At 26.8% G+C, this 11,506-nt stretch overlaps 1 protein-coding gene across 2 annotated transcripts in view; it reads right to left on the bottom strand.

The window, feature by feature from the left end:
• Positions 1 to 241: 241 nt before the first annotated feature.
• LOC126896201 (uncharacterized) overlaps positions 242 to 11,506 on the bottom strand; it is a 28,116-nt gene continuing 16,851 nt past the window's right edge. The window contains exons 4-6 of one of the 2 annotated variants that reach the window (XM_050668781.1): positions 898 to 1,052; positions 681 to 812; positions 242 to 597 (exon numbers count right to left, since the gene is read on the bottom strand). In XM_050668781.1, the coding sequence (XP_050524738.1) occupies positions 474 to 597; positions 681 to 812; positions 898 to 1,052 (411 nt within the window). In that variant the 3' untranslated portion in view covers positions 242 to 473. Of the gene's footprint in view, positions 598 to 680; positions 813 to 864; positions 1,053 to 11,506 lie in introns of both variants that reach the window. The other variant, XM_050668780.1, reaches the window with a different exon arrangement.

Here is an 11,506-nt window from a genome sequence, read left to right as displayed (position 1 = left end):
GTAGTTTACTTTTAATGAGTTTTGTATAAATTTATATCAAACAAAAAAAATTGTCAGCAATTAAATTTTTTCTTTATAGTTACATACAAAATTTTTGTATTTTATTACATTAATATTAAAAATATATATTTATATTTTAGTATAATAATAAATATTTTACAAATTAGGTATTATCTATTAAAAACATTGAAATAGATAGTAAAATTTTAAGAAATAACTTAAAAAAATATACAAAATATTTATAAATATTATATTCCAGCATAAATACAAGTATATAACAATAACGTGTTATAGAAATAAAACATATTTTTTTTTTATAAAAGGAAGAAAAGTTACAAACTCAATTTTAATACAATTATTGGTATATCTTATAATAATTACAAACTAGTAATAATTACACATACATAGAGACAACTGAACACATTATTAGGTTTATTAGTAAAACTAAGAGTCTTAATTTATTTAAAATATACTTAAAAGTAGTGTTTCTTTTTAAGTGAATACTGATTCTCGTACTTCTTTGGGCAACGTCCAGTTCTATGAGAATAAACCCCGTACTCGCACATTGGTAGTAAACATTGTCCGGACGTTATGCAGCTATTATCAGAAAACAAATTAGGAATTTGTGTTTAAATTGCTTTTCAGTTTATTAAGTAAATTATATAGATATATTTTCTTACTATCTATCGAGATGGTTGAAGTATAAATTTCCTTTTTTATAACGGATACATTCACGTTGTTTGTCAAAACAATCACAAGAACATGATCCATTTGCTAGATAGCGTACTGTATATTCCGTTGGACATTTGCAACTAAAAAGAAAAAATTTAAATAAAAATAATATTTTTAATTACTAAAAAATACCTGTTATCATTTCTGTGAAATAGTGATACTTGCTGATTATCAGAAGACAAAGAAGTAGTGATCGTATCTCTTGGCATCATCTCTTCAATTTTAGATTGGCATTCGCATTCAGTATGATTGTAGAAAAGCAATGACTTTTGATAAGTTTGACGGTCGGATGCATGTCGATCACCTAACCCAGGTTCAGTCTAAAAAAATATGTATAATACAATGGTAATTATCCCGAATTTAAAATTTTGGGTAGGTTTCAAAACCTTTTTAATGTTTAATTACAATAACAATGTTTTAATAATATCTAAAAGCAAAAGAAGGTCGCCTGGGAAAAATATTTTCTAATTGCTCAGAGTAGTCAACTCGAAGCACAAGGATCGTCTAGTGCAAAAATGTTTAAGAGTGACAGGTATTTTAAGGTACTTATTTCTAAGGTATAATTATAAAATATATAAGTCGTAAATAAAAATTTAACAACACATTAGATAGTTCTAAAATTGTTAGCAAAAGCACTTCACTTGGAATGTGAATGAATATTTACTCTTCTTACATATGTACAACTTTCGTTGTTCTCTTTCTTTTAATATAGTAAAATAACTAAAGAAGAAAAAGGTTATAGTTTTATACAAAAACTTACAAGTATCAAAAATATAACAAAAAGTTTTTTTTTAATAATTCAAAGGAAAACAAATCTACTAATGTATTTATAATATCTCACATTTAACCTACGTATAGTTTTTATTAGTTTAAACGTTCAAAAACATCTTCACCAATAACACAAGATAATGTATTTTCAAAATTACAGGACCGCATTTTAAAAGGATATTAGGCGCACGTGCATCTGACGATTGTTAAAGGACAGTACTGGAGAAAATATTAAATTAATTATTAGTCTTAAAGCATATGAATTTCAAGCATTAAATATCTTTTCAATTTTTTTTTTGGCTCATTATTTCTAAAAAGTTGAAAAATTAAATGATTAATCAAAAGAAAAAATTAAGGTTTTCTATAGAGAGGCACTATTTCTAGATATGGCTAATATGTAAATGATTATAGTTTGTACTAAACGTAAACTGAAAATTATTAAAATATGCCCTGATGATCTCTTTTATTTTAACTAAAGGAACCTACTATATTTTCTATGGTCATAGATATGATAAATAGGAACACCCGAAACGTGACAAATTTAGCGACACGGTATTATTATTTATTACATTTTAACCGGACGTGAAATGTAAATAGTAAAAAACGCGTAGTGTGTAACTAGTTTACATTAGGACTATTTTTTAGTTAAATCATGACGTCCACGGTTATACATTTTAATTATATTTCTCAGAAAATAGCATTACTAATATAATAAATTCATATTTAGACACATCTCATTTTCTTTGTGTTATTAAATATAATAAATATTTTCATCATGTTTCATGATTTTTGCCTCGTTGAAGTTACTATTTTTTCAAAATTTGTAAATTTTATTTATCACAACATAATTAAAATACATAATTATTTAATTTCGGTACCTATATATATGTCATTTCCTCTCTCTGTTTAACAAATATTTAAACACCCAATTTTATTCTAAATTCAATTTTAGTTATCGTTATTGATGTTTAAAAAAACGTTTTATTTGAAATCAGAAGTAATGCACATTTAAGATTAAGATGAAATAAATCTATAAAAATAATTGAACATTGAAACGCATAAAAATCGTCTTTAAATTATAAAATATCAGGGCAAATATTTAACGTTTTTAAAAGATTTAATATTTTGTTGAGAAAGTTAAAACAAAAAATCTTAAAAATAAAATTGTGAATAAATACAGTAGGTTAATTAATAATAGAGACAGCGATAGATTGACAAAAAATTAAGGACGTGAATATTAATCAGACAATCTTACCTTGCTTTTTAAAAATGACATGATTAGCAAAAAAAATGTACACAAATTCCGTTTTGACGAGTCAGAGTTGCGATTTAATAACCGACTCAAAGAAATTTTTTCAGGTATCTCGGTAACATAATCAGCTGCTGGATAAGGGAGGCGTTATCAGAATAAATTAATTTAGGGGCACCAATACTAGAAACAACATTGCATAAAGCTAAAATTCTACTATTATAAAAATTGGTTGTTTACAATCCTATTAACATATTCTGTATAACAAATAAAAATTATACCCATTGACGAAACTAATTGAAAGTTTGAGGGTACTTATACCCCCTAAGATTTTCTCTCTTGTGAGCTGTCTCAGAAATGCTATTAGGTTTATAATTTAACGTTTATAACAATAGAAAGAACATTATTTATATTAACTTTTTGGCTCCTGTCAGTGAGATATGAGGTGAACCACCATTTGAATAATGGATCATTCACGCCAAAATGTTTAATTTGTATATCAAAATTAAATAATTCACCGTATCAAAAGCTTTTTTTTATAACCCACAACTGCAACGGTAGCAACAATACTTAAGTAAAATATAAGTAGATTGGTTATTGTTCACTTAGATTCACAAAATCCATGTTGACAGCTTTTAAAAACATTTTTTTAATGCCAAAATAATTCTGGCTCTAAAAGCTTTTTGAAAATTTGGACAGAACTCAATTTAGAAATCGGCCAATAATTACCAATATCAGTTTTAATACCAGATTTGAATACAGAAATAACATAGCTAATTATCTAACAATCCGGGAGTATTCCAGAAAAACACTATAGCAAACATATAAAATGAATTAGACGAGTAAGAGAATATTGGTAGGCACTATAATGTAAACCTGAAATAATATCAAGTCCAAATGACCTGTCTTTATATATTTGTTTAAAATCTCCATTTTTAAAGTAATAAAACTCACATAACTTACAAACATGTTGTTTAATATTAATAAACTAACAAGTAAGTCCTCATAAATAATGCCGGATGATACAAATCTAATGGTAATAAAGAATCCAGTGAAGTATTTTCAAGTATAGAATTAGAATTAGAAAATATTAAATCTAGGTAAGAATCCTTTAATATTAGGAATATAGTTATATTGATACAAGTTTAAGAAAGAAAAGTACTCATAAATAACATCTGCATTATTTGACCGTACTCCATCATATACCATGTTCATTATTTAAAAAAATTGTATCTGGCAAATTGTAATCACCCATTAATACAGCTGTAGAATCGGCGTTTATATTGGACAGTTTCAGCGTGGGCCAAATATACATTTATTGAACAATCCAGAGGGATATAATTGGTCAAATAATGTTGTCTTACCATTACCATGTATACTGATAAACAATTACTTTACATTATCGATGGATATAGTAACAACTTCTGAAATAATAGTTTATTAACAAATATTTATTAACAAGAAATCGATTTGTAGTTTCGGTCAAACGATAACATAATCGTTAAAAAAAAACTAAAAGTCTAAAATTGAAACGTTAAACCATATTTCAGTTAGTACAATATATTCAGCATTATATGATAACATATTAATTATTAAATCATTTAATTTATTATGTAAGTCACAAAAACTTTGGTAATAACCTATTAATATATCTTTATAATTTACAATTTTTTCCTTACAATCTGAACTTAATTGAGAGCTGATCACAACACGGCGTTGGTTTCCCACCTTGGTAAATCGCTAAGTCATTTCCCTACAAGTCCGATCAACCCGACTATTGGTTCAACCAGGTCGGGTCCAGGCAACGTATCTTTCTCCAAGGAAAGATTAACGCACCACTGGAGCATAGTTACGAGCGGAGTTTATGATGGTTGTCTTCACTAAGTGAACAACCATTCTGTCTCCACTAATCATGTCCAGCAGCGTGCTTCATTCCTAGCAAGACCGCAAGCATCCCCACCGCAATGTCAGAGACCGAGCAGTAGGGTGACACAGTCCGAGTGGTGGCTTGCCTCTAGACCATGATTCCAGATTTCTCTCAGTACCCCAGGTTCGGCATTAATTCTGCTAAGTTATTCATGACCTTCTGGAACCACTGTCGATGTGCGACCCGAAGCTCAACCTAACATCTTTAAGTAGGTCTAGGTAGCTCATAGTGCGCTTAAGAAGTGTGTCTGTCCTTAGCATAGTAATCCGTGAAGGATCCTATCTGTACGTGAACAAGATGGCTTCGATCTTGCGGAGAAAATATAACTCCCGAAAATTATTCTAGTTATGCTAGTGGTTAAGTCATTTTTTGAAATGTATCGTTGTGGATCTAATGTAGATGTTATAGAAGAAACACATAAAAGAATAAAAATATGGTAAATGCGAAATAGCGTTATAGGGCTTTATTTAGTAGTGGCATATTCAGGATATTACAAGAGCTAAGCCTCATTGGTTGTGCTAAACCAAAATTCTGGTAAAATATTATTTTAAAAAGTTACCAATATTTTTTTTGGTATTACCTCACCCTCTGAAAAATCCTGGATATTCCACTTCTTTTTAGCATATATATATATATATATATATAAATTTATCTATTAGTAAATTTTTTAATTGAGGACCCTCAATGTTATTCTTTTTTTAAATGACCCTATTCTACAGAGTTTTTATTACTGAGGGATAAAAATAATAAAACTTAACTGCAATTGAGATTTTATTTTATTTTCTTCATGAGTGTACGTATACCACAATATTTGTTTTTTATATTCAAAATATTATCCTATTTTGTATACCTATCTTAAAACATGCATATATTTTTATTTTCTCGTAAATAAGTCATAAAATTCTTCGTTTTAAAGTACTAATAGTTGTTAAACTTAACAGCCTGTCCAATTGTCTGTGAATTTCTTCTTAAATTTGTTGATATTTATGACTTAGCACTTAAATTGAATCATAAAAACAGAATTTAAGGAGTATGTAAAAGATGTATTGTAATATAAAGTAAATCAAAAATAATTTTATAAATAACGTAAGCGCAGTGCGTTTATTCACTTTTTTTGTTTGAATGACCCGGATTTACAATTGTTGTAACTTGTACAAATGTCGAAATCCCCTAGTAAGGATTTTTAAGAATTTAAATTGGTATCTATATATTTTTTATTATGTATAAAAAAGGAACATCTATTAAATTTATATTGTAACTATTTCATCATTATAGAGGAAAATACCGTACTATGACGATTGTCTTAGGGCAAACCATACACCAATAATGCTGCCAGTCTTCCTTACTGGAATTGCATTATGTGTAAAGGCTAATAATATGGAACGTTACCATTATAAAATCGCTATAAAATATGATAATATGATATATGATTAAAAAAACGAGAAGAAAACGGAACTGGTCGTTTGATATCAGATTAGATTTTTAGCTTCAATGCGAAGCTGAGAAGGCATGGTATGTATCATGCTAGGTTTTTTTTCATGTTTGTCTATAAATTATTCTAAGCTTTCAATAGACGTATTTTACTGATCCATACATCTAAAGAATACAAATTTTATCTAATTTATTTAATTTATTTTCTAAAAAAGTAGACAAAAGCCTCTTAATTTTAAAATTTTTAAAAAAATCTAAAAATTGAATCATTGGTGACAAAATAAAATTATGATTTTTTACTGCATTTTATAATCACTTAGACATTTTAAAAATTACTCAAATCTACTATGTTAGATAACTGTGTTGTTTTTTAACTATATGTAATAAACATGTTATATAAAAACATAAGTATTTTGGTATTAGAAATTTAATGTAGTAAGTGACGTTGGGTACCCAAGTAGGGGTGTGGATAAGCTTACCGGGGAATGAAAATTTTCTTGTGGCCGTATTATAATTAATATTGTTTAGATGGAAACTTTTATTAAATTAGGTCATCTAAAAATTACGTCTAAAGACAGTTAAAAACTGTAAGAATTTGTGATATAATAGTTACCTACAGTTTTAATCAATTTTTTCCTCAAGTTACTTTACTTTTTTATAATTTTTTTGCAACTTCTAATATAGTTTTTAAAAACATCTAATATACTAGTATTTGTTATGATGTAATTAACATTATAAAAATACTGACCAAATTTATTTTTATTCAAATAAAAATTTTGAAACGTTCTTCAGTTGCAAATTTATCTGGTCATTAACAAAGTGTACTTATTCAACAATCGCGTCCGTCTTCTATGCCTTAATAAAAATAATAATAAAACACTTCTTCACACACTATATATGAAACCTCTTTTGACCTTCGAAGTTCACCTTTGAGATATTACTAAAACCTCAAACACAAACCATAATCAAAGATTCCAGTCTAAAATCCCATAATTAATTTCGAAAGTTCTTTTTTATGTTTCAAATCACATTTCACTCTGATCCAAATGTTTCTACTGTAAGTGAGATTGCACAATTACATTATAGTTTTTTGAAATTCCGATTATCTCAATACAAAAATTCTCTCATATCAGTCTGCTTTTGTAACACAATACCAGGAATTCCCCATAAAAAATTAAAAAGGTGGCGGTGTCAAGATTTGCTAATTTAATTAAAAATAATTAATTTATTATGTAGTCTATGAATTATACTTATTATTCATTATATACATATCTTATGTACATCAGATTGTAAAAAATATTAATAAAAAAATTTTNATTTAACTTTATAATGCTATAACTTATTGAAAAGTTTATGGATCCACACAATTTTTTTATGAGAAATAATATTTTTTAATAAACTCTTTTTCATTCGACATACTTTATCTTAATCGAGATATTAATAAGGAACCAGCAGATCAAGTAGCTTTTGGAATAAAACACCAATTTTTTTAAAATTAAACACTATCTAAAGATTTGCATCGAAGCGTTTATTTTTGATAGTGATTTTAATCACTATCAGATATCATTATACTTGATCCAACTATGTCACGTCACCACTGTGCCGCGACCCCCCTGTGCTGGGTTTTTTTTATGTTTCAAATCACATTTCACTCTGATCCAAATGTTTCTACTGTAAGTGAGATTGCACAATTACATTATAGTTTTTTGAAATTCCGATTATCTCAATACAAAAATTCTCTCATATCAGTCTGCTTTTGTAACACAATACCAGGAATTCCCCATAAAAAATTAAAAAGGTGGCGGTGTCAAGATTTGCTAATTTAATTAAAAATAATTAATTTATTATGTAGTCTATGAATTATACTTATTATTCATTATATACATATCTTATGTACATCAGATTGTAAAAAATATTAATAAAAAAATTTTTGAAACTTTGTCAATAAGCTTCTATTTGCAAAAATGAATTGACTATAAAAGTAATAAAATAATTACAACTTTTTAGTATTTTAAATTTTATTATTACTAAAAAATTGCCATTATTAATACTAAAACATTTTATTAAGTACAATAGAAGGAATGGAGTCAATTATATTTTATTCGCTTCGTCGAATTTTTACAAATTGAGACATTAAATCATTTATTTGTCACATAAGGCACTTAGAACTAGAGGTATATTTTGGGTGTATAATACCAATTTTATTTTCTATTGTTTGTTTTATTAATAATATGATTTCATAGAGGTTGTACTTATTTACCGGAGATATTTAAATATTCTATACAAACATATTTATGGATTTATTTCTATAGAATATCATAATATTATTTTAATATGTATTAAAGCAAGAAGAATCTAAACTCGTGAATCTGATTTTTTTAAAATGTAAAATGATGACCAAAAACAATAGATTCGACCGGTTTTTTTAGTTTTATTTTTTTATTATAGGTCGTATCTTACAGTTAGTTTTTTGTACTAAAGCAGACGATATGTAAAAGATGATAAGTGATATCGCATAGGCCTATTCGTGATCGCGCATTAAACAGTTGAAGATTTAAGATACATTGTGAGAATATAGACGTAGAGAATTTACAAAACATCAACACGCAAGAAAAGGAAAGCGAAAGTGCTTTCGCCTAACTTTGGTGGTCTCGATCAGGTATAGTAGGCGCGTTTATGAACATTATTTATATACCTACGGCTAATTGCTTCACAAATATTAAAGCCACCAACAACAGGTCCATACATATAAAAACTCAGAAACCTCTCATACCTTCCACGTGCTTAATATACGTAACACTCCACTAGTATTTCAAAATATCTTTATGCGGGTGGAAACTTTCGGATTGAGTTTTTTATCCGTCACATAACACACAATAATTTAGTACTGCAAATGAATTCTGGACTACAAATTGATTTACAACTAGATATATTTACTAGTTTTACAATAGTGTCAAAAAAAAAAAACCCAGCACAGTGGTGACGTGGCACAGTTGGGTCAAGTATAATGATATCTGACAGTGATTAAAATCACTATCATTAAAAACGCTTCGATGCAAATCTTTAGATAGTGTTTAATTTTAAAAAAATTGTTGGATTATTCGAAAAGCTACATGAATTGCTATTTCCTTATTTATATCCTGATTTCAAATTTTATTATGTATAAGGGTAATACATGAATAAATAGTTAATAAATTTAAATTCATTTATTGTTAAATATTTATTAAATTTGTTCAACTTCGACGGTCATTTCATGTCAAATGAAAGAGGGATATAAATATTATTTCTCATAAAAAAATTGTATTGATCCATACACTTTTAAAAAGGTATAGCATTATAAAGTTAAAAATGTAAAATATAAAATTGAAAATTTTCACACAAAAATAGCATCCGGTAACTATTTTCACCGTGAAGACAAAATAAAGTCCGAAATTTTTTTTTTTCAAATTAAAGTATATTACATAAGCTTTAATTTAAGAGATATATAAAAGTCTGTCAATCTGTCCGGAACATTTTCAAAAGTTAAGTTGAAAAAGTTAATTTTTTGTGAAAAAGTAGCCATTTTGAAACCATTCCTATGGGCTGGTAAGGGGTCAAATGTTCACAAAATATATCAAAAGATAGGTTAATACCTAAGGTATCTATAAAAAAAAATTATATTGATTCGGTCATTTTTAAAAAAGTTATGGCAGTTTTAAATGAAAAAAATCTCAAAAATTTGTGATTTTTAAATTTGTAATTTTTTTGTAGATTTCTCCCATTCAAGGGGAACGAGGGAAATTTTTGCAATTTTTGAGGGTAATGTCTTCAACTAGATACGATTTGTGATCTTTTGACGTATCGTAGAAAGAAACCGGTTTGGTGAGAGCTGAGAAAAAGTGGTAACAGACACAAAAAAAAAAAAAAAATAATACATAGTAAAACCAATACCTTCTCAGCTTCGCATCGAAACTAAAAAATATATGTTAAGAAAAACTATTACTCAATTTTTAAACAAATATAAGCTATTGAAAGAAGTGCGGTTATTTTTCAAGATAATAATACAATTACACAATTATTGTATCTCAAAAAATCTCTTTAATTATAAAATATGTCAAAATCAAATTTATTTAAAAAATTAGCAGTAAGAAATTCTTACTAACGGTAAAAACGAAACACATTTCCTTCAACGCATAAATCAATCGGTCTTAACTAATATTTAATATGATATAACATGATTTATTATTGCAACTTTCACGACAGTTGAATTACTTTCAGGGTTTCTGGCTAAATAATTATTATTTTTTTTTTTTTTTGACAGTAAAATATAAGTGAATAATTTTCTATGTATTTTACATGTGTCTTTAAATCAATTTTTATTATAAAATAATATTGCTCATAAATATAATAATTAGAAATGCTGGAAATATACTGTCAGTTTATTCACAGCATAGTTACAACCAAGATCCTGTAACTATCTCTCTGACGATATATTCTGCAATAAATCCGAAACTTTTGCTCATATAACTGAAAACGTGGATAAATGCGTAAATATTTCAAGCAATTAATTAAAATTTTTAAAAGTTTATACATTATATTGTTGTTTTGTTTTTATATCAACTTTTTTTGTCAACAAATTATTTTTTTAATGTCATTCAATAAACTCTGTAATCAGTAATTTTTATAGAAATAATCCAAACAGAACGAAAAATAAATCTAGTTTGATAATTTGAAATACAATTTTAATCCTCCTCGATTTTTTAAAGAAACTAATACAATAAAGGTACGGCGTTTTATATATGCAATTTATGATCTCAAATGTTTAGAACTAAAATAATGCTTAATACAATTTGGATAGTATCGTATTAAAATCCGTACACTTAAAACAAAAAATTGACATTTTTTATTTCTTGATCATTTTTAGTCGTTCACATAAAAAAAGTGTAATTTAAATTAATAACAGCGCAAGGTCAATGGTTCATTGTGTCTACATTCAAAATAAGAATAATGTAACTGAATTCCGATCAAGTTAAATACTAGATGACGATCTAGTCTTTTAAATTTAAATGGAAATTTATATAGATTAATCAAAGTTTTATTATTATATAAATCGATTTGTTTAAAATTAACTGTAGAACAAGTGAAGGTTTAAAAATATACTATTTATCTGTGCTTAAATGAATGAATCACGTTCAAACAATAAAATTACTAAGTAAAATAACTAATGGCGCCATTTGGATTATTTAATGTGCACCCGCAGGCTAATTTTCAAAATAAATTCAATGTATTGACCTTTAAATTTCATTTGAATAAATTATTTATAGAATTGAAACCTTAAAAAAGTGGTATGTTAAAAAACACCCACACTAACAACGTTAGATTGAACGTTTTTTTTTGAAATTACACCTATTTTGATATTT

The sequence above is a fragment of the Daktulosphaira vitifoliae genome, unplaced genomic scaffold (genome assembly GCF_025091365.1).
Source record: "Daktulosphaira vitifoliae isolate Bord-2020 unplaced genomic scaffold, ASM2509136v1 Scaffold_1, whole genome shotgun sequence".
NCBI lineage: Eukaryota > Metazoa > Arthropoda > Insecta > Hemiptera > Phylloxeridae > Daktulosphaira > Daktulosphaira vitifoliae.
This window is presented reverse-complemented; position numbering and strand designations above follow the sequence as displayed.